This window comes from Melozone crissalis, unplaced genomic scaffold (genome assembly GCF_028551555.1).
Source record: "Melozone crissalis strain CALT ecotype California unplaced genomic scaffold, PUWL_Pcris_2 ptg000042l_1, whole genome shotgun sequence".
Classification (NCBI taxonomy): Eukaryota; Metazoa; Chordata; class Aves; order Passeriformes; family Passerellidae; genus Melozone; species Melozone crissalis.
Window position 1 is genome coordinate 52,915,568 of NW_026535820.1, and position 22,478 is coordinate 52,938,045.

The window sequence follows — 22,478 nt, forward strand, 5'->3', positions numbered from 1 at the left end:
ATGCAGTTGTCTGTGTTCCTCTTTTTAGTGTCAAACATTCCTAAGCTTTTTGGAGAATTTACATTTTTTCAGTGATGGCTGTGTCTTGCCCAGCAAGGCAAGTTTGTCAAACTGCCTCAGAAAATGGTGAGGAATTCAGAGGTGCTGTGTTCTCCCAATTGTCTCTATTCAGCATTTGTGCATGCTAGAGGTAGGCAGTGGTAGGCAAAGTTCAAACCTTTTGCAGCTTTATATAGAATATATTCTTCCTCTGCTTTTAGAAGTTCAAATTTAGATGGAATCTTTCGGATATGAATAGGGAATGGATATGACAGCATATTAGGTGGTTTTAGTTGAATTAAATCCATGTCCTTGTTTCTAGGCTATTCTTTTGGGACAGTCCTTTTTCTTGTTTTTGTCTTTTGAAGAAGTCCAGCAAGGGATTTAATACCCCAAAAAACCAAAGGTGACTTATTCCAGCCAGAGATCACTGTTTAAGTTATTATTCCAAAGGAGAATATTCACCTTGTCAAAGCTGAAGAATTCAGACATCTCCCTGCCAGCACCTTCATTTCTTTCTTCATCTGCTGCACTCTTTTAGTCCTTGTTAGTTCATGCTTTCCTGGCTGTGTTGTGCTCTGGTATGTGCACAGGCTGCTGCATCCAGGTCTTTGTAGTGATGCTGTAGTTTTTTCATGAGCTTGTGGTATAGTGTGTGGGTGGAATTGGAAAGGGGAAACAATTAATTTTGGACTGAGCTTTAATACTTGACATTCTGCTTCCATCTGATAAGCAGAATGAGTGGGAAATCTTCAAGGAACATGAATCAGTTTAAGTCCATGCACAAGAGGGATGGGAACAGTTGTGCCCAGGTAAATCTCCACTCCTCTGGAGGGCATTTATAAGATGTGCCTTCTAAGGTAGCAGCTGGCACATTGCACAAAGATGAAGAAATAGGGAAGTGGAAATAACCTGGAGGAGGACTTCTGTGTTAAACCAGTGTGAGGGGAAAACCTGAGGGGCAACTACAGTTTTAGGTTTTGCTGGGTTTTTTGGGTTGTTGTGTTTTTGTTCTAGGGTTTCTTTGGGTTGGTTTTTTTTGTTTTCTGTTTTGTTTGTTTTTGGGGTTTTGTTGTTTGGGGGAGTGGTTGGTTTTTTTTGTTTTGTTTTTAACATAAGATGATAGTACAGAATTGATAAATATTTGGTACTAGTAATCTGATTCATTCTGGTTCATTCTGTTCTCTACCCAAAGAATAGTGTCCCTATTTTATTTTATTTCATTTTTATTTTTAAATCTAGACAATATCTTGAAAGAATTATTATGTCAGAATGTTTTTTGCCATTTTAATGTGACAACTGGTCTAAAAACATGTAAGCAAGCAACACACTCATTTCCAAAAGCTGATTTAATTCTAATTATGTCATCTGGAGACAGAGATAAGTGTGTGGCTTTTCTGACCCTGGCTGTCAGTTGTTTAAGGTCAGACACTCTGCTACCACAGGGTTCCTGTTCTAAGCTGTTGGCAAAACTCCAACTGGCTACCTAACCTTTGTTCACAACAAGGCAGTAGGCCTTAGGTTAGGCTGATGGGGATTTATTTCCAGTGTCATTGTACCACTCCCTGGAAGATTTAGCAAAAGATCAGGGTGAGGGGAATGGTGTGTGTGTGCAGAGCATCAACTCTCTTCTCTCCCTTCCCCATTAGAAAATACATGCATCAAAACTTATTTCTGACAGGAACACACAGATTCCACTCACTTTTATTACCAGTGAGGGAGCAAATTGAAACATCTTGTTACATTTCACCAATGTTGAAAGTTTATTGAAAACAGAAGAATGGTTAATTTTTTCTTTTGAATCTAAAATGGCTACAGTATAGTACACTGTATTAATTTTGGCTGTATCAGAGTTTTTTATTATCTTTTCTTAATTGAAGCTTTTAGTTGTCCTTTGGGCTAGCAGTTCTTGATCAGACTTCACAGCCAAGGGCTATGATGCTCTCTAAATCACCTCTTTGGCTGCTGGTACCTGTGAAGCACTGCAGGTTATTCTCATGCAGCTTGCAAGAACAAAACTAGGATACAGGTCATGCTCTTCTGAAGAAGAACCATTCTCAGGGTGTGTTTTGCTGTCACCTCTTATCCCCATCTTTCTGTGACAACTCACTTTTTCCAGCACCCTTAAACCTAACTGTTTCTTAAGCCTTTCCAGCTTGAGCTGAAGATGACCATTTTGTACTATGAATGGTACAAAAAATACTGTGACTTTAATGTTAATCAAAGTGCCTTTATCTTGTGGAGAGGGAAGACTACCATGCACATTTGATTGAAGATGCCAAAGTAGTAACTGTCTGTACTTTAGTAATAGCTGCACTTGCTGCTGTTTAATTAAGCACAGGATCTGTTGATGCAGTACGCTTCGATTTAATGATCCAGCCTTGAATGAGCTTAGAATATTTTTAGTTTGTAGCTAAAGGGTGAAATTGAGCATCTTTTTAGAATAAATAAATAAATTAAAAATCTCTTTCAGCTTCTTACTTTCTTCTCTGTACTAATCCTTCCTCTCCTCCCTTCCTTCTCTGGGTTTTTAGCACCCTTGTGAATAATGAATGAGCCTGAGGATTAAACTGTTTCTCTGAAGTGGACTCTGTCTGTGTAGAACAGCTAACCTGGTTTCAGTTCTGTGCAGTGCTGAGAGGCTTTTGCTTCTGATTAAAATAGTGGGGTTTTTTTAATCCTTTGGCATTCCACGTGACTCCTATAGCATGCCTGACCCTTATTTACTGCTGAGCAAGACTGAACCAGCTGCTACTCCTGCAAATCCACTTCATTCATTAATAGACCTTAAAGGTCAGTGTGGACTCCTGCGTGCATGGGAGCAGCCATCAATATTTTATCACTTTCTCTTAAGACCGAGGACAGGAGCGCACCTACCTTTTGTGTTCTGACCAGTGGGCTTTACAGGCTTGAGACAGCACATTTATGTGTCTTTTTTCTTGAATGCAGCCTTGCTCTCTGCAGCTGCCTGTTCCCATTTAGTTGGTAGGAGCAGGACAGCCTGGTCTGAATGTGGTCGCTGCAGACTGCCAAGCCCACACTTCCTTCTGCATTGCTCCAAGGTCGTCCTTTCTGAAAACAGAAGGAAGGAAGAGAGGTCCCATATCTGTTGAAAAGGCACACTCATGCCAGAATTGGTTACTAAAGGATAAATTCCATTTGTTTGGATTTGCTGGTGAGAGTTCTAGCCATCAAGATACCTACTGCTGCTGTGATGGTCACCACACTCCCCTAACAAATCCTCTGCCCACAGAACTTCGCTGGCGGGAATGGGCAGTGCCTATACCTCAGCAGGTCTTATTCCCATCCTGGAAAAGGCCTTTGGGGGAGAAAGAATAGCTCCATTTCTGTGCTCCTTTAGTTGTTGTCCCTTGTGGTGGGACTACAAAAACACGGGCTTCTGCTGTGTTGGGGCACCGGGGAAGGGCGCTCAGAAAAGCTATGCAGAGATAAAGCTCTCTTGCTGCGCACATCAGCAAGCAAGGATGTAACTTTTAAAGTTTAATTTGCTACTAGCACAATTTCTCTTTAAAATTAAAAGCGTAAATTACTGTTTGGTCTCAGGTTTTGGTTTTTGTTGTGATTGTTGCATCTTTATTCATTCAAATATTCAAAGAGTATTTTTCATATTTTGCTATTGTTTTCAGGCCTGGATGTTTGAACAAAATACTGTCTGCACCTTAGACCAATACTGAAAAATTAGCTGGCTCTTTTACCATTGACTTGTTTAGTCACTTGAAAGGCAACTCTCATGGTTCGTTGATGATGAATACAGAACTCATTTTTACATGTAATGAGTATGGAAATGATGTGGTTTGTTATTGCTCTTACCTGTAGCTACAGCTGTAGTAGCATTGGAGATACAGAGCTCTTGATAACAGGAGAGAGGCACTTTGATGTACTCTGTTTGCTGATGTTTTGTTCTTACAAATGTGGTTATTAAAAACATGATCAGAAGTTTTGCTCATGTAATGCTACACTTTTGGTCCGTTGTGAACTTGTTGCTTTTGACCTTTACCTTATGACTATCTTAAGTTAACTCTTAAAAATAGAGATTTTTATTTATATTTCTAGACAAAACCTGCAGGATGTTTGACTGAACTCCTTTCTGTAACTTCTCTTTGCAGCCTGAGATTTCTTAATGCCTCTGCCAACAAACTGGAAATGCTTCCTCCAGCCACCCTTTCTGAAGAAACCCATAGCATCTTGCAGGAGTTGTATTTGACCAATAACAACCTCACAGATAAATGTGTACCCTTGTTGACAGGCCACCCACACCTGAAAATCTTGCACATGGCTTACAATCGCCTACAGAGCTTCCCTGCAAGGTAAGGAACTTGTTTCACTGTCTCTGGCCCACAGGTGGGTGGGCATCATGAACTATTTTCACAGTGAGAACCGAATTGCACAGGAATGTGGTGGCAGAGGCTGCATTTTGGGTGTAGTGGTACCAGAGTGGGTGGACTCCCCCACTTATGCCCTCCTGCACATTGGTTCCCTCTCTTGCAGTACAGACAAGTGAGTGATGCTTGTTACTTGGTGAGTTTTTGTGGTGCTTGAAACTCTTCTCAGCTGGACTAATTCAGCATGGTCACTCTATGCTTTTGGAAGCCAAGCAAGGAGATCCTCTGTTCTCCCTGGCTTGGTAACTTTGCTTACACTTGGTGAGCTTCTCCTCACAAGAGATTTGTGAGCACAGCCACCTGGAAATGTCCTCTGGAAGTGGACTAAACTGCACTAGGGAAAAATCCTCTCAACTCCAGAAGGAGATTCTGCCTTGGCAGCAATTTCTGTGCTTCCAGTTCACTCTGTTTTAATCAGAAATCTTTCAAGTGTAAGATGTGCTGTAAAACTGATGGGATACAACCTTGAAGAAGAGATGCCAATAAATAATGGAAGAGACATCTCTGTCCTTGTGTAATATTCTGAGCAGCTGGGCTTCTCCTTCAGCAGCAAGGAGAAGAAGATGCATTTAGGGGGAAGGGCTGGGTGGGGTGCTAGAAGCAGGAGGAGAAAATGTGAGGTAGAGAGATGTAGTGAGAAACTAGAGTTGATAGGAAGGGGGAGAAAGGAGGAAAGAGTGAAAGTGAGCTGGTGAGTAGGGGGGATGTAAGCAAAATAAGTAATTTGAAAGGTAGCGTTAACAAACACTGACAAAAGAAGTACACATTTTGTTCCACAACTGTGTTAGCATCTGACATGAGGAGAGATGACAGGCACTGCTGTGAACAGGAATCAAAGTCTGTGATGTTGTTCTCTTAAAGTAACAAAACCATTGGTCTTATCACCCCTTCAAAATAAAATATGCGTCTATTAGAAGAAAAATTCTCAAATTCTTGTTTTTATAGCAAAATGGCCAAGCTGGAAGAGTTGGAGGAAATCGATATTAGTGGGAACAAACTGAAAGCCATTCCAACAACCATCATGAACTGCAGACGTATGCATACTGTAATTGCTCACTCCAACTGCATTGAAGTCTTCCCAGAAGTCATGCAGCTTTCTGAAATAAAGGTATGGAATGAATATGCTTTGGAAGAAGCAAGCGTAATGCAATTTTACCAATTCTTTTCTGCCCTCGGGTCTCTCATTGCTATGGGATAGTATATTCTCAGAGAGTATGGGGATCTGACAGCTGCTTTCTCCTCTGAAATCATATGCAAAATATTTGCCCCGTGCAGCCTCAGAGTGGAAAGAAGAGGAGCCTCAAAATCTGATTTTATGCTTACCTTGGTGGCACTGTATTTTTTCTGGCAGATAAGTGTTAATTGTCTTCCTGTGACAGTCTGTTTTGATAGGGCTTAAACATTTGGCAAGAGCTGTGTGTAATTAACTCTTGCTGCCTTGGCAATTGGTTGATTCTGTAGGAATGGACTTTGTTTAGAGCATGTCTTAAAAACCAAGGAAGCTACAGGATAGACCTCAGGGACAGAGATAAATTCAAGGAGCACAGGATTTGAGTATTTAGGCAATCAACTTTCATTTTCCTAATTGCAGTCCTATTTTGCACAACAGGAAGATTAGCTAATCTGTCTCCTCTCTGTGTTTCCAGAAGTAATTCTGTACTTTTTCCGATGTTTCTTTTTGAGGGAGGCGTTCTTCACTTGACCACACTATGAACGCTATTCCTTACCTTCTGTGAACCGAGTTCCTGCTTCTCACCTGGCTCTAGTGCAGAATAATTTGCACTGTGTGCCCTTTCTGCTGGACAGAGCTGGGAGACTGTTGTCTCACAGCATACAAATCTTGTGATGCAGCAGAAAAATCTGTCCTTCTCTGAGGCTGAGAACTGATTACCTATTCAGGGACTCAAAACAACTTCAGTGTCCTTCTGGCACTTTGTGAAGTCAAAAGGCTAAGTTCCCAGCCTGCTGTGTGTGCCTCAGTGTCTGGGGTCATGGAAAGCAGCAGGAGCAATAATTCTGTTGGACAAGTGAGTATATGTAAAGATGAGCTTTGTGGTTTCAGCCAGGAAATCTCAAACAAACTCGTGGGTTTGAATACTCCTCCCTCTTTGGAACAATGGTCAGAGGAAGCAGAGGGCCATTTAGAATCAATCAGAAGTAAAGCCTTTTTTCTCAGAGGAAGAATTGGGGTGGGGGAGTGAGGCTCTGCATGGTAAACATTTCTTTAAAATGTGAGGGTGGTGTTAACAAAAAAAAAAAAAGATAGCATAAACATACTGATAGGGAACATTCACCTTTTTCCTTTTGTTTGTGCGTCTTGGAAAAAACAGAATGCTTTATAGAGGTGTCATATTTAAAGTGCTACTTGGCCAGATTGAGCAGCAGAATGCTCTTGGAAGAGCTGGCAGTTTCTTCCTGCTGGTTCCCTATGGTTTAGTTCTCTTCAGCAAAAGAAAGAGACGTGGACGTCACTAAGTGGTTTGGGAATGCAGGGATAACGTGTGGCTTAATCTAAGAGGGCAAAGTGTTCTTTGACTCCACCTTGGTGGAAGGAAAATGCCTGGTCAGTAGTCAAGGATAGTTTTGACTTAGATGAGATGAGTTCATACAGTTGCCAGATGGGAATGTGCCTCGTTAGACGTAGGGGTTCTGGCCTTCAGGTGATTTCTCTAGGTCAGGGTTGGTGTTTGTCAGTCTGGAGATTAAGCATGTGCTGCATGCCTGTATCCATTTCTTGCCTGTACTCGAGCTCCTTCTTAGATAAGGGGTGGCATTCAAAATATGCTGAAGTGCAGAATTTATTTCTTTAACCATGGATTTGGCCACTTGGTGAAATAAACTTGTTTGTAGCAAAGCACCAAGTCATCTAGTCTAATGTTACCTCTGTGATTATATCATATTTGATGATTAATTTTAACTGAAGTGACATTCGCTCTAAACTCCTGGGGAAACTCTGTTACCTGAGGTAATGGCTGTTTTGTTTCGGTATTTAATTAGCCTGAGAGGCTGACGTGTTGTGTTTTTGGTGTCAGTGTCACTGGGACAGTTAGTAGCAGCAGTTACTATGCTGTCTGAAATGATTTCAGAAGGAAGACTAGGGTAAATGATGATGCTTTTACAATTGCAATAACTCCAGGACTTCCAGACACAAGGTCATTTTAAAGATACAATTGTCTCTAAGCCTTTTTTCACACTACAGTCAGGGCTACAGAAGTTGTGTGTTGTCCTCTCTTTTCAAGACCCCAGTGGAGACCTTGGACAATATATTTTTAGGGTTTTTATTGTCTTTTATGACAGGTATTTATACTGTCAGAGTTAGGTTTGCCCTGTGCACCCTGAAAGGTCTTCTGTGAATGGCCGAGCAGCTGGAAGCACTCACACCTGAGTCAGTGCCCCAGCAGACTCTTCCCTGCAGCTGTTGTGTGACTTCCTTGCTTTGCCAAAACAAACAAAAAAAAGCCAAATAGGATAACATTGGTATGACCACCTTCAGCAACAAGTGGAAATAAACCAAGTCCCTTCCAGCCTTTAACGCAACAGTTACAAAGCTGTGAAAGCAGCAGCCTAAGCAGAGGCTCCCTGTTAAACCCTGTCTTCCAGCTGGCCCATCCAGTGCAAAATCCTGTGTGCAGTTGCAGTTGTTCTTCTGGTGCTGCATGGGCGGGGCAAAATCAGCTTGCATTAAAATAACACAGGAGGAAATTGGGATAAGTTAGGAAATAAACTTTCCTGCTTGCCTGGGGAGTAGAACAAAGACTAAATTTAACACAGCAAGTCCCTCTTAGCCTATTCTTCAACAAGTACAAGCAACTCCTAAGAAACTCCAACCTGATAAATAAACCATCTTCACTAGTGCCTAGGAGCCAAGGGATCTGCTGTAGAGTGTCGCTGTCCTTGGCACACTGGGCATTCAAGAAGAACAATGAAATTACTGGTGCTTGTACTTTTCATTCCAGCATGCTCTTCCATCAAATATGTAATGGCATGGAGGTGTTGAACACAGCAAGGCCTACTGGCAGCTCCCTTAATCTGCAAAGTAATTACTGGCGCTGGAATAACTGCTGCTAAGCTGTCTGCTGTTTTGTTTGCGTGACTGAGTCAAACTTTGATTTCTTATCAGGCTTAGATAACATCAGCAGTTTGTTCTTCATAGATAATAAAACTTCTATAATAGACAATCTCAGGATTCAAGATTTGGGTCAAAAATTTTATTTTCATTGCGCTTTTAAAATAAAATGTTTGGAGACTGTTCTTTTCCAGGATTTAGTAGGTTATCTTGTGTCTGCTTCCAGATCAGGAGCCAATGTCTTCGAATATACCTGCAAAAATGAAAGTGCCTCTCTTACGTTGATGGAAATTACAGAATGGTCAAAATGTGCAGCTTGAAAAAGTCTCCCTCTGCCCCTTTCAGCTCTTCTATTAAAGTCTCTGAAGTCTCTCACTTTTGCAACTTGAAAGTAGAAAATGGCCTTTCAGAAAGATGTGGATAGTTCTTCTGTCCTCTGTTAAATACCAATCTGCTCTGTCCTCTCAGAATTACATTTTTTTCTTCAGTTTTTGGGGCATACTACACTAGTCATCCTTCTAGTAGTTTGGAGATTTGATTTTGTTCTCATATGCCCTATTTTTCCCTGTGTATTAACTTTCATTTGAATATGCAGCTTTAAGCAATGTTTGGGGGCTTTATCATATAGTGCACTTGTTCTAGCTAATTTGTGCTTAGCTGGTAGAGAGCCTGCAAGTTTCTTTGCTGGTTTGTATTTTTGAAATACTTATTTTTTTCACTCTTTTTATTGATTTTGTATTTAAACACAAATGCATCTAAGATGACACTAATTAAAACCATGTTTAAAACTGCTCCAATATTTTCCCCCCTATACTCCTCCCTTCCACATACATTAAAAACACTGCTTTTTTTAATATCCCTCAGTAAATACTGAATTCCTGGGAGCCTGATGCCAGTGGCTTAGAAGCCCCAGCTGTACTTACCTCCATTTCCTTTGTCTATATGAATAATATTTCTTTAAATTACTTTGAAAATCCACTGACTATCTCTGTGACGAGCAGACAAAACTTACTGGTTTTGTAACAAGATGACACCTGACTAGAGATGGAAGTGGAAGGAACATATTTCTAGGTGTCCCAGACATCTGGCAAGATGGCTAAATGCCATGTAAGAATTTCTTTTGTAAGAACCACTTACCTAAATGAATGGTCTTGGGTCTTGATTGCAGCCTTTATTGTTCATGAAACATGCATTACCACATTTAGTCAAAATTTGTATGATCTTGATGACAGCTGAATTCTCTTGCTTTTTTGGCTGCTTTCCTTTTGCAGTGTGTGGACCTAAGCTGCAATGAACTGAGTGAAGTCACATTGCCTGAAAACCTGCCTCCAAAACTGCAGGAGCTGGACCTGACTGGAAATCCCAGATTAGCCCTGGATCACAAAACCCTCGAGCTTCTGAAGTAAGTTATCTTACAGAGTGGGGAAGGAGCAGGGCAATTCTAGATGTGAAAACCACAATACACAAGTGGAATCTCTTTTAAGGGATATGATTCCCTGTTGCCAGTGGATCAGAAAGTAACAGATAGTGTGAATAGGTCTGAAATTGATGCTTCATTGAAGAGGATGACTTTACCCAATTTGGTGCAATTGCTTTCAGCTGTAACTCCTGGAGGGTCTGCTAGTCTGATGTAAGCACTGTTGGGCCAGTTGGATTGCTTTTTTTTCTGACACTAAATTCAGCCAAAAGATGTATTTTATACCACTGATGAGATATCTTTTTGTTGCATTCATCCTGCTGGGGTCTGTCTTTGCCATTGTGCTGCTTTTTACCTCTTCACATACTGTTTCTTGTTCCCCTTCATATCTGTCTGCTTCTGTGCTAGAAATTGTATTTTTTTTATATTTAAACTGCTAAAGACTCACTCTGTTTGCAGAGAAACTGGTTCCTTTGCTTTAGGACCCTCAGTTTCCTTCCTGTCTACCTGTTTGTTTCCTGTGGATTTAAGTGTCATCCATAACTGAAATTCCCGAAGTGTTTTGTCCCTTCTTCTGCAGTGTGCTGAGGAGCTGTTGCAGTAAACCAGATAATCTGTGGACAGTGGTGATGCCTTGAACTGCACCAGCTCCAAGTTTCCTTCTAAATCTCTTTTATTTTTAAACCTCAAATGGTTCCAAGAAGGACTGATTTACCTTTTAGGGGTTGAGTAGTTACTTCATGTTGTTTGCTTTTAAATGGTTAAGATCAGACACTGGAGCAGCAGCCCTCATCTGTTGTGCAAGCAAGGGAAATTTACAGTGTGAGTTTACTTTTAGCTTGAATCTGCAGATTTTGAAAATATAGGTGGAAATTTGAGTAATGATGATTTCTCAGAGATGAAAACAAGAGTCCATATTCTGCAGCAGACAGTGAAAAAAGGGGCATGCCTCTGTTTTAAGAGTTGTTCTTTAAACAGGAAAATCTTCCTGAAGAAGCAGTGTGTAATATTGCTCTGGTTCATAGGGGAAAAGCTATACATGTTTTATAGAGTTAATGAATGGTGTCAAAACTTAGAAAACACCAGCTTTTCTTATGTATAACCCAGAAGACAAGATGGTCACACGTTCTCTTGCTACTTTAGTATTCAGGCATCGTGCATGGTAGCATTCTTGTACAAATTTAAATTCAAAGTAGTTGAAGAGTAGTGTGGCCCAGTTAAATGCTGTATCATCACTGGCATATGTGTGGTCTTTAATTCACAGAAAACTTTTCCCTCTTGCACGTGCATTTTCCTTGCTGTTTGTTTTGGCATTGGCAATGTGGGTGGATTTTTTGTTTGTTTGTTGGTTTGGGGGTTTTTTTGTTGTTGTTTAGGAGTGGGTTTTTTGTTGTTTTTTGGGGTGGAAATGTATGTGTATGTTTTGTTTGGGTTTTTTTTTTTTTTTTTTTTTTTTTTTTGTTGTTGTTGTAGGATTTGGGTTTCTTTTTTTTTAGTTTTGGGGTTTTTTAAAAATTAATTATTCTTAAAACCACAGGTCCGTTCTGTTCATTTGAGTTCATTAAGCACAATCAGGTATTTCAGGCCTCCTGAGGGGTTTCTCAGTGTCTCATATGCTACCCTTACTTTTATGGTATTCTGCTATAATTGACTGTGAGGGAGGAGGTGCTTCTTTCACTTGATTTTTGTGGCAGGCACAAAAATACTTGTGCACTTGGTACTTTTTATATCCTCCTTCTGCATGTGAAAGGCAGCTCTCCATCTGTGCCCTGGCAGAATTCAAGCAGGTAGTAGGTTAATATGTATTCTCAGTGCTGGTGAGAAGAGTCCTGTCATGCATGCTTGCTTTTTTAGTATGTATGGAGATCTTAAAGGAAGCTTGCATAGTTAGGAGGATGTTGCCAAGTGATTTATTGGATGCAAGAATTTTCATTAGCAATTAAAATCAAAATGAAGAAAAAAAAAAGATCTGTTACTCTGATTTTTGAGAGCCAGCATCTAGTTCAGTTGTAACAGTCATTTTAAATTAAGGGGAAAGGAAGCCAGGCTGTCCAGAAGCCTTGGCCTGCATAGGATGTTCTGCTGGGTATCATTCCCTTCAGGACACATGGTCTGTTTGTACTGGTTTGTGTCCCTAAGGAGGCTGGAACCAGTGTGTTGAGGTAGCTTTTTTTTTTTTTTCACTGCTGGGAAGCCTTGAGACAATCTGGGTCCTTGACCTGCCCAGGAGCCAGAGGTCAGTCAATCCAGTTAAAAAAGAAACAAAAAGAAACTTTTGTGACCCAGGTTCCTCTGCCCTGGAGATAAATGCCTTGTATGAGAAATCTGCAATGCAAGTGTGTTTGCTCATGGGTGTCCTGCTTTGCCAGTGCAACAGAATTAAAATCTCTGCTACTTTAGAAGAGATCCAGGTTTCCAGTTTGATTTGGGGTTAGTTAACCTTTTTAATAGTCATGGCAAGATGTTTGCCTCCTCTTTGTCACACAGAGGGCTGCAAAACCAAGAACTTAAAACACAAGTGGTTCCAACATTATTTATGTAACTTGTTGGCTTTTAGTCTGCCCTCACTGATGTACATCTTGGTTATTAATGTAAAAAGAAATCAAACTGGATGTGACAGTACTTTAGGTTATTTGAGGAAAGCTTTGCAATGCAGAAAAGACTTTCCTGTGTGTTCAGGTCAGGTGGGGATTTAGAGGAAAAACGAATGCTCAGAGTGAACAGCTAGACCTTTCTGCTTGTGTCCTTTTGTGTTCCATTTGGTTCATGAAAGGTTTGGGTGCCTTTGAAGTGTCTGCAGCGTGTGGGGAGCTCACTTTTCCTGCCTTTGGAAGAGAGCAGTAGGGAGCAGGGGTAGGTCATCTCTCCCAGCAATGCAGGGCTGTGAAGAGAAGAGTATAAACAGAGAGGGCTGGGCCCTTTTTAAGTCTTTACTATGCTCCAGGAGATACTTGAAATTCAGGCTAAAGGCTATGTTGGTAGTAAATTGGAGGGTAGAGGATCAAGGGCCTGTGTGAAAATTGGACTGCACAAATGGGGAATGCAGAAGTGCTATGCCTGCTGTCAGGACCACAGGCTGGCTCTTGCAGGTTGGTGCAGGATCAGGATGGAGCTGATTTCTGTTTTGTGGGTGTTTTCATTAAAGGCTGTTACTACATATTCTTGTTTCTAAACAACTATTTTAATTTTTTTTCCATTTAGGGGGTGCTGTGGGTCATACAGGAGATTTCATTTGAGTCCAATGAAAAGAGCACAGAAACTTGTTAAAATGTGTGGAGATGCATAAGTTTAAAAAGTCACTTTGCTATACTGGCTTTCATCAAACTAGTGGCAAATTAGCTCTGTATTTCTGCAGGGCCTTGTTTGAACCAAATAGCTCAGGGGTGAAGGCAGGGAAATAGAGGCCAGCTAAACAGAGTAGTGCAGCTGACACCTCACTCACAGCAGCTCAGTTATTGTTGCTTGCACACAGGCACACAAAGGTAACCACCACCTTGGGTGTCCTGCCTCGTTTTCTACTAGTAAATGTCTTACTAAGAACTGAGAGAGTAAAAAGGGTGCTCTTTTCACATTTGAAGTTGGATCATCAAGTCAGCAAGTCCATCCATTGCCTCTCTCCCCTTTCCTTTCTCCTTGCAGCAATATCCGGTGCTTCAAGATCGACCAGCCGTCGGCGGGCGACGCGTCGGGAGCGCCGGCGGTGTGGAGCCACGGCTACACGGAGGCGTCCGGCGTCAAGAACAAGTACGGCCGGGCACGGTGCTGTGTGTGAGCGCCTCTGTGCCGAGACAGAGAAAAACTTTCCTCAGTGCAGGTTTTGGGGACGTTCTAGGGTTTGCAGAGGCCAAGCCACGTCCCTCCGTTTGTGTGCCGAGCTCTCCTGCCTGGCTCTCCCTTTGGGTCTTTGTTGGGGAAGTTGCTAAGATACAAGGGCAGCCGACACATTTGGTCTGTGCAAGACTCTGCTACTTGCAAAAGATCTGAGTGTTTTAAAGCATTTTCCTCTTTGCAAAGCTTCTTTATCTTCAACCAAAGGATGTTTACCAAGCAAATCAGAGATACTAAAGAGACAGAATGGCCAAAACTCTGAATATTCATAGTGTGTGGCGCTCCTGTGACTAAAGGCAGCACTTGACAAATAATGTATCAAGAGTCTGCTAGTCTCTGTGTTGCTAGCAATGTCATGAATCTTTCTTTGTTCCTCAAATACCTTTTTAGAAATCTTCTGCTACCTAGGTTTCCGTAGCAAGTGCCAGCAAGCCTTTCCTGACTCTTAACTGATTTGACACACAACTTGGTTATCAGCACGCTAGATCCCAAGGATGGCTTTTGGAGCAGCAAATGCAGTTTAAATTGGTGTTGCTTCAGAGATACTTTCCCTCCCATTTTTACAATAAGAAATTCACGTGCTGAAAAGGAGGAATGTGGTGTTCACAGGGATCCCAGGACCAGGGAAGAGATGAGAATGTTGACTCCATGTTTCAGAAGGCTTGATTTATTATTTTATGATATATATTATATTAAAACTATACTAAAAGAATAGAATAAAGGATTTCATCAGAGAGCTAGCTAAGAATAGAAAAAGAATGATAACAAAGGCTTGTGACTGACTGAGACAGTCTGAGACAGCTGGGCTGTGATTGGCCATTAATTAGAAACAACCACATGAGACCAATCACAGATGCACCTGTTGCATTCCACAGCAGCAGATAATTACTGTTTACATTTTGTTCCTGCGGCCTCTCAGCTTCTCAGGAGAAAAAAATCCAAAGGAAAAAATTTTTCATAAAACATGTCTGTGACAGAGGAAGAATCCTTAGGGCTTAGCTGGAACCTCCAGTGTCTCTCCATGTTTTAGCACTGTTGATGGGCCTGACTCGACCCCACAGCTCAGAAAGCAGTCCTGAAATACCTGTGACCAGAGCTGGTTAAAGCTCAGAACAGGCTGCATCTCTCTGGTCAAAATGACAACTTGAGAAACTAGTAGAGGAACAGAACTCCTGATGTTTTCCTGCTTTGTGTTTTCACTAGGCTGTGTGTGGCAGCACTTTCAGCCAACAACTTCTGTGACAACCGGGAGGCGCTTTATGGAGTGTTTGACGGGGACCGCAATGTGGAAGTGCCCTACCTGCTGCAGTGCACAATGAGTGACATCCTGGCAGAAGAGCTGCAGAAAACAAAGAATGAGGAGGAATACATGATCAACACGTTCATCGTTATGCAGAGGTGAGTCTTGGATCTGAAGGTTTTTTTTTACCTTGTCTGTGCTGACAGTGCAGTTCCTTTGCTTTCGGGTCAGGCACCTGCTCTTGCTTGGAAGAAATGTGGGAGGGGGGGAAAGCCTTGGTATCTGGCTACAGTGTTTCCTTTTATTGCTTGTTTTGTGAATATTGCCTCAGTTCCTTTAAGGTGCAGGGAGAAAAATCCCAACACCTCTCCAACCAAACAAAAAAATCCCAACTCACCTGTAGAGTTACTAAAATGCTCATGCCTAAGTGGTGGGTGGAGGTTTATTCCTTTTTGGTGTCATCTCCTGATTATTAAGGTTTACAATTGGCCATAACCAAGTCAGTGGTATCAATGTCTTGATCATCTTTTTAAACTTCCTTGCTACAACTGCCTGCAAAGCCTGAACTCATCCTTTCTGTTTCTGCATACCAATTCAGGTTATTTAAGGTTATGCAAATATTTAAAACACATAGTCTGACTTCTTAGAAATCCCTTTGGCCTTTGAATATTATTTGAGCAGGACCTATCACAAGCTCCAGAGAGTTGTGAGTCACTGTGAGTGTAATAGTAGTTCTGTGTAGTGGTTTGGAAACTGTGTGCGCTGTTCTGGTCAGAAGAAGAAATTGTGCCTAGGGAGACACTGGGTGAAGGAGGAGTATGAAGGGAATTGAGCAGAGGAGAGTGAAGAGGTCAGGGAAGCAAGAGGGGAAAGCAAATAAGCAGCTTAGAGACTGAGTAAATGGATCAAATTGAAAGTAGCATTGCTTCTCGTTGAATTTCTGCACCCTTGGAAAGGAACAATACTGAAGCTGTTGTATTGGAAAAGATAGGGAAGCAGCAGGGTGGCATTGACTCTTACATACATAAGGGAGAAAACACTTCCTTCCCATAATTGCTTATAACAGTGCCTCAGACTGCTAGCTGAGAAGGTGGTTGCCATATACTTAAAATATTCAAAAATAATAACAAATTTGAGTACTGGAAGTACTTATTAAGTAGTTTTGGTTTTTGTTTGCTAGTAATGCAATTTACGAGGAATGCAACATTCCTACAAAAAGCTCTTTTTTTTTTCTTTCGTTTTTTTTTCTTTCTTTTTTTTTTTGGAGAGCCAGAAATAGTATTCATTCCATTTGCATTTAGACACTTACTGATGCTTACAGATGATATGCAGCACTCCTAGAGTTTAGGGTTTTCTATTTGTAAAACATAATGTAGAAAGCACATTGAGGCTTGGTTGCAAATTTAGTTGCCCATTCTCTCTTCAGGATTCTGATATTTTATTTTTTTGGTCATAATTTGATTACTTTTAAGAGCATTATCCTGAAGATATCACAAAACAGTGAATCTCTGCCTTTTGCTTTTGCTCAAAAGTAGGGGGTTCTTACAGACAGAATTATTATTTTTATAACAAATTCCATAGCTTCAGAAGCCAAAGCTCTATCTGACCTTTAAACAAATATCTGTTAGATGTAAAGGAAAAGACAGCTGCGAAACTCTTAGAAGTGCAAAGATTTTTTTTTCTAAAATTGAGCATATTTGACTATCTGCATATGTGAAAATAACACCCTGCCTGAGAGTTGCACGTGGGATCCCTGCAGTGCTGCTGCTGTAGCGTCACAGTCTTCAGTGGAGACTTTTGTTTCTGTCCCAGTGATCAATAGAGCCAGTGCCCCGAATGCTTCTGCTTGTGGAACAGCGGCTGTTTCTCCACAGTGCTCCTAATACTTGTTTTCCAATTAAAGAACAATCACTGTTTTGTTTAAATTCCAGGAAACTTGGAACAGCTGGACAGAAACTTGGAGGCTCTGCTGTCCTTTGCCATATAAAACACGATCCCATGGACCCTGGTGGGTGCTTCACGCTAACCTCAGCAAACGTGGGGAAGTGCCAAACCGTTCTCTGCCGGAATGGGAAACCTCTGCCTTTGTCCAGGTGTTACGTGATGAGCTGTGAAGAAGAGCTGAAGAGGATTAAGCAGCATAAGGCCATTATCACAGAGGTTAGAGAGCAGCTGGGGAATGCTGCAATTTGCAGCTTCTTTGGAGAGCATTTGCACAGCAGTGCATGAAATTACATGTTGATATCAGTAACCTCTAGGAGGTGGTGTTCATGTGTGAGTTTCTTAGTTGCACTTCTGCTTTCAAGGTGATTCATACCATGCAGTCAAGTTGCTTTTCCATTCCATTGCCATGCTGGACTTCCATTAGCTTTCGAGAGTGAGCAGCTGTTAGCATGCTGCATTGAAACAGGAAAGCAGATACTCTCCTTCTAATGGGAGAGGAATTGCTGTGTTGGAACTGTCATGGAGAGCTTTTCCAATTAAAAAGGATGAGAGGGCAGAGCACTTGGAGCAATGCCGTCCTTCCCTTAGGAGACTCCTTGCTCCTGGCAGGCTGACTTTGCTGTCTGAGCTGTGTTCCCAGAACTGCCCTTTGACAGGCTGCTCTTGAAGAGAGCACTTGCCCAAGAGGAAAACTCACCCTGTGCTCAGCTGAACCATGAGAGAGGAGAAAACTGTTTGTTCCTTTCTTAGAAGCTTGAAGCCACTGCTGTCAGTTTTGCTTTGGCTTTTGTGACACATGCAGAGGAATAGATAAATATCGAATCCTCCTAATGGTGGGGGAAAGGGCAGAAACCTCCCTGCTGTGTGCCTGAGAGCAGAGTGGGCATGTGTGTGTGTGGAGTAAGTCACGTGTCTGTTGATCTTGCCTGGGAAAGGTGAGGGCTGGGATCTCAAACGTGACAAGTTAAAAGGGAGTTACTCCAACATAGTGTGCATCAGGGAGGCACACTCATTCTGTGGCTCCATAGAGGAAAAGGGAAATTTCTGGGCTGAATCCTCAGATGACTCACTGATTTCATGTACACTGATGGCTTATCACTGCTGTCAGCCTTCTAATGGGAAAGTTAACAAGCTGACATGGGGGCTTTTTTCTTTCCCTGAGCTATTTTAAAGAGGAAGCTTTTTTAGTCCTGGTTCACTTTTCTGTGGTTATCTGCTTTATAATAACCCCTACAGTTATTAGCTGGACCCAAGGAGTGTAAATCCTCACCTTTGCTGTTCTTCTTGAATATGCAATTAGCAGGTGCAGCTATCCCCAGCAGGCTGACAGATAGCCAGACTTGCTGTTTCAGACACTTGCTCTGCTTATTCTGGCAGCTTGGATTCTAACCAGGACAGGATTCTGGGATTTGTGCATGGGATTCTATTCTCAAATGCGTCCGTTTTTACTGATGTTATCCCTTTAGATACTACTCCTCCTCCCTTTGGAAATGTCATATCTAAGTGGAGATGTAGTAAGTAATTGGGGCGTGTAAAACATTTCACTACAACTCAGCTGACTGAGAAATGCAGACTTGCTCTCTGCTACATTTGACTTGCATGCTTAATTTAAAGGGTTTTTTTAAAATGAACCTTGGTTTCTAAAGTGATGAGCCAAGATGAAACCTACAATTGTTACAGCTGCAAGAGAAGACTTGTGACTGAATGAGCTGCCCCTGTATCAAGTGTGTGATGCTTTGCTCTGTCTAAAGCCAGATACCATGGGTGGAGGAGGGATAAGTCTGACTCACTGGTAAAAGATTTGTCCAGTTGGCTCTTGCAGCTGCAGGAGCAGAATAGAGGGCTCTTTGTTGCAGCCTTCTGCTTTGTTGGTCTGTGCATAGGTGGTGCTGATGACAAATCAGTCGGGTGTAGGAGGCACAGCGCAGCGTTGCAAACATCCCAGCTCTGTCACCTCCTTGCAAGTCACTTTGCTTGTCTGTCTCCTTGTCTGTGAGTGGCAGTGTTGGGGGTACTGCAAAAACAGCCATCAGTAGAATACAAGGACAGGCAGGTACTGTATATCCTTGCCTATCTTGTTGCCAATTTCCTGTCCTTTCTAATTTCAGGATGGCAAAGTGAATGGTGTGACAGATTCCACAAGAATCTTGGGGTACACCTTCCTTCACCCAAGTGTTGTGCCGCGTCCTCACGTCCAGTCCATCACCTTAACTCCTCAAGATGAGTTCTTCATTCTGGGGAGCAAGGGGCTGTGGGACAGCCTCTCCATGGATGAAGCAGTTGAGGCCGTCAGAAACGTGCCTGACGCGCTGGCGGCCGCCAAGAAGCTTTGCACTTTGGCCCAGAGTTACGGCTGCAACGACAGCATCAGCGCCGTGGTGGTTCAGCTCAACGTGACGGAGGACAGCTTCTGCTGCTGTGAGCTCAACGGGGTCCCGCCCCCCAGCCCAGGCATCTTCCCCCAGTCCGTCAACGTTGTCATCAAGGACAGGCCCGCGGACGCGCTCGGGATGCCGTCCTCGAGCAGCGGCATGGCCTCCGAAATCAGCAGCGAGATCTCCACCTCGGAAATGAGCAGCGAGGTGGGCTCCACAGCCTCGGACGAGCCTCCCCAGGTGGCCATGAACGAGAACAGCCCCGCGTACCCCGGGGAGCAGCGCTGCATGCTGCACCCCGTCTGCCTGTCCAACTCCTTCCAGCGGCAGCTCTCCAGCGCCACCTTCTCCAGCGCCTTCTCCGACAACGGCCTCGACAGCGACGACGAGGAGCCCATCGAGGGGGTGTTCACCAATGGCAGCCGCGTGGAGGTGGAGGTGGACATCCACTGCAGCCGAGCCAAGGAGAAGCAGCTGCTCCAAGTGCCAGTGGAAGCCAGTGACGAAGGGATCGTCATCAGTGCCAATGAAGATGAGCCCGGCCTTCCCAGGAAAGCGGAGTATTCTGCCACGGGCACCATAGGCCGGCGGCGAGGCAACGGCTCTGTGGCGCCACATGAGAGGAGCCATAACTTAATTGAAGTTGCAACGGATGCGCCGCTCAGAAAAACCGGGGGCTACTTTGCTGCTCCAGCACAACCTGATCCTGATGACCAGTTCATCATCCCTCCAGAGCTGGAGGAAGAAGTCAAGGAAATTATGAAGCAGCACCAGGAACAACAACAACAGCAGCAGCAGAAGCAGTATCCCATGGACCACCTGGCAGACTATTATGACACACCACTATGACCCACTCTATTTACTGCTCAGAAATAAACTAACAAATAAGGAGACTTGACTGTGAGACCCAGTGGGCTTGCATTACAGCAGGGGTTTTCCTTATCCTTTTCCTTTATATACTTCCTTTTCCTTATCCTGCCACTACAGATAACTGCAGCTTTTCAGTTTGTTTAGGTTTAATATTCATTGACTTTCTTCTAGAGACGCTTGACTGGTAAAGTTTAAAATAGTTAACCCTCCCTTAACATATCAAGTGTAAAAACAGGAAAACAAAACAAAAAATAATAAAAAAATAAAAGGTTTAATATATTGCTGAGAAACAGATGATGATGTAATATTTTTTAAAATGGCTTGTTTGTTTTGTTTGAAAAGCAGGGCAGTAGCCAGTGCTAAATGATTTAAGTAATATTGTAATACTGTATTTCTTTGAGAGAAAAGGCTTTTTTTGGTCTTGAAAATGATAGACATTTGTAGAATATGGAGACTAACTCCTAGGAGTTGCTTTACTCTTTCAGGTGACTTAAGTCACTGAGATTCACTAATTTTCTCTGAGAGAACAGTTGATTGGGAAATTCCTGTAAATAGCTCAGTGTTGTATAGTGATGCTTACATGTTTTGTAGCCTTGGCATTAAGGACACAACCTGAAAAACTGACCTTTTTTCTTAAGCGACTCTTTGGGCCATGGTCATTAAGCGTAATGGACTGTGTGGCTGTGTATACAAGTTAGCTAGAGCCCAGGTGGTGTAGACTGTTCAAAGAAACCCACTTTTTCCTCCAGTCTCTTTCTTTCCTTACTTTTACAGACACGTTTTGTTTGTGTTCCTTACTGCTGCCACAACCAGCATGATTGTATAGAGCCCATTTGCTGTAGAACATTTACATACCAAGAGTTATATTAAAGCCGAATGCACAAATGAACATGTCATAATTTTTGTTATAATAAATATGAAATTTACACCTGATGTCTGCTTTTATGTCTGACTAGCTGAGCAGCAGCTCTCAAACAGCAGTTTGCTGTGGTTCCTCAGCATGCTGCTCAGTTAAACCAAGAAGTGTTGAACTTTTTCAGCTCTATCACATTTTTACACTAACTGCAGAAGCTCACTTGTATTTTCAGAATTCAATGGTTGTGCAAAGTGGCCTTTAAAAGATACAAACCAACTCTCTGAGGAATTGACCTCTTCCATTTTTTTCTTTCTTGGTACTAATGCAGCACTATTGATTTGCCCTTTGCCACAGTATTGACAGTGCCAGAAGACTGAAGAGGAGCGGTGTGCTCTGCTGGCTCTGTCCCACTGGGACTGAGTGACTGAGGATAGAAATGATGAAGGGATAACAAAAGGTAGAAGGAAAGCAATGGATATTGAGAGAAGAGAGAAAACATGAGGAGAAGGCAGAAAAGTGAATTTAAAACTACCTATGTAAATTTGCTCCAATGTGCTGCATGAACATGAGTTTGATGGCAATCAGACTTTGGTGGCAAAGGGGCATCTTTTTGTGATTCCTGTGGGAAAGGAGAAATGTCCTTTCTCAGTATTGCCCTCAGCCAACTGCTCCTTTTTACCACTTCTCACTCTTTAAAAGCTGAAGTAGTGTGCAGTCATGACAGTGTCTTGTTCCTTTTTGGCATTTGGTCTGTATTTGGGAAGAGGACTGTGGTGACAGGCTGTTGTCCTTATTCTGTTCTACTGAAATAGCCAAGTTAGAACAGGATTGCTGTTAACAGAAGATTTTTAGTTACTTTTCCTTAATAACAATAACAACAGAGGAGCAAACACTAAAATACCTGGTTTGATAAATGTTTATAGCACTGTGTACTGTAGATCTAGAAGATTGTATTTCATTGTAATTTGAACTTCAAAATATCTCTTTCTTAAAGAAAACTCATTAAATAATGTATTTAAACAAAAAGGGTTTATGGTTTATTGGTCAGTAACTCTTAGATGTTCTTTGGTAAACAGTTTGTATATTTCAGATTTTGCTGAAGTGATTCATTGTCCTTGGAAAAGGTTCTCTTTTTTCCCTTCTGTTCCGATGCTGCTTGAGGCTGAAGGTGATAACTTCCTAGCAAGGACACTACCTTTATTTTCCTGCTGCTGGTGGAGGAGTAACCTTGCTGTCGCTGCCTGTGTGCTAAGGTGTCTGCTGTGCTGTCCATGGGGTAATTCAGAGAGAGGAGCAGAGGGCAGAACAGGGGTGGAAGGGGAACTGTTTCATGTGAGCTAAATGATGATGACTGATATTCCTCTTATGTGAATAGAAGGACATGCACATAGGCTCTGTAAAGACCTTCCCTTCCCTCCATTTGAAGGACAGACTCCCAAG

General features: G+C 42.3%; 1 protein-coding gene across 1 annotated transcript in view; it reads left to right on the plus strand.

Moving 5' to 3' along the window:
• The window catches only part of PHLPP1 (PH domain and leucine rich repeat protein phosphatase 1), a gene marked incomplete at its 5' end in the record, with an annotated part of 137,010 nt that extends 114,979 nt beyond the window's left edge, over positions 1-22,031 (plus strand). Inside the window, 7 exon segments of the mRNA XM_054285449.1 lie at positions 4,167-4,367; positions 5,388-5,550; positions 9,780-9,910; positions 13,565-13,669; positions 14,957-15,151; positions 16,925-17,153; positions 19,046-22,031. Coding sequence (XP_054141424.1) covers positions 4,167-4,367; positions 5,388-5,550; positions 9,780-9,910; positions 13,565-13,669; positions 14,957-15,151; positions 16,925-17,153; positions 19,046-20,161 — 2,140 coding nt within the window.
• Positions 22,032-22,478: the final 447 nt, after the last annotated feature.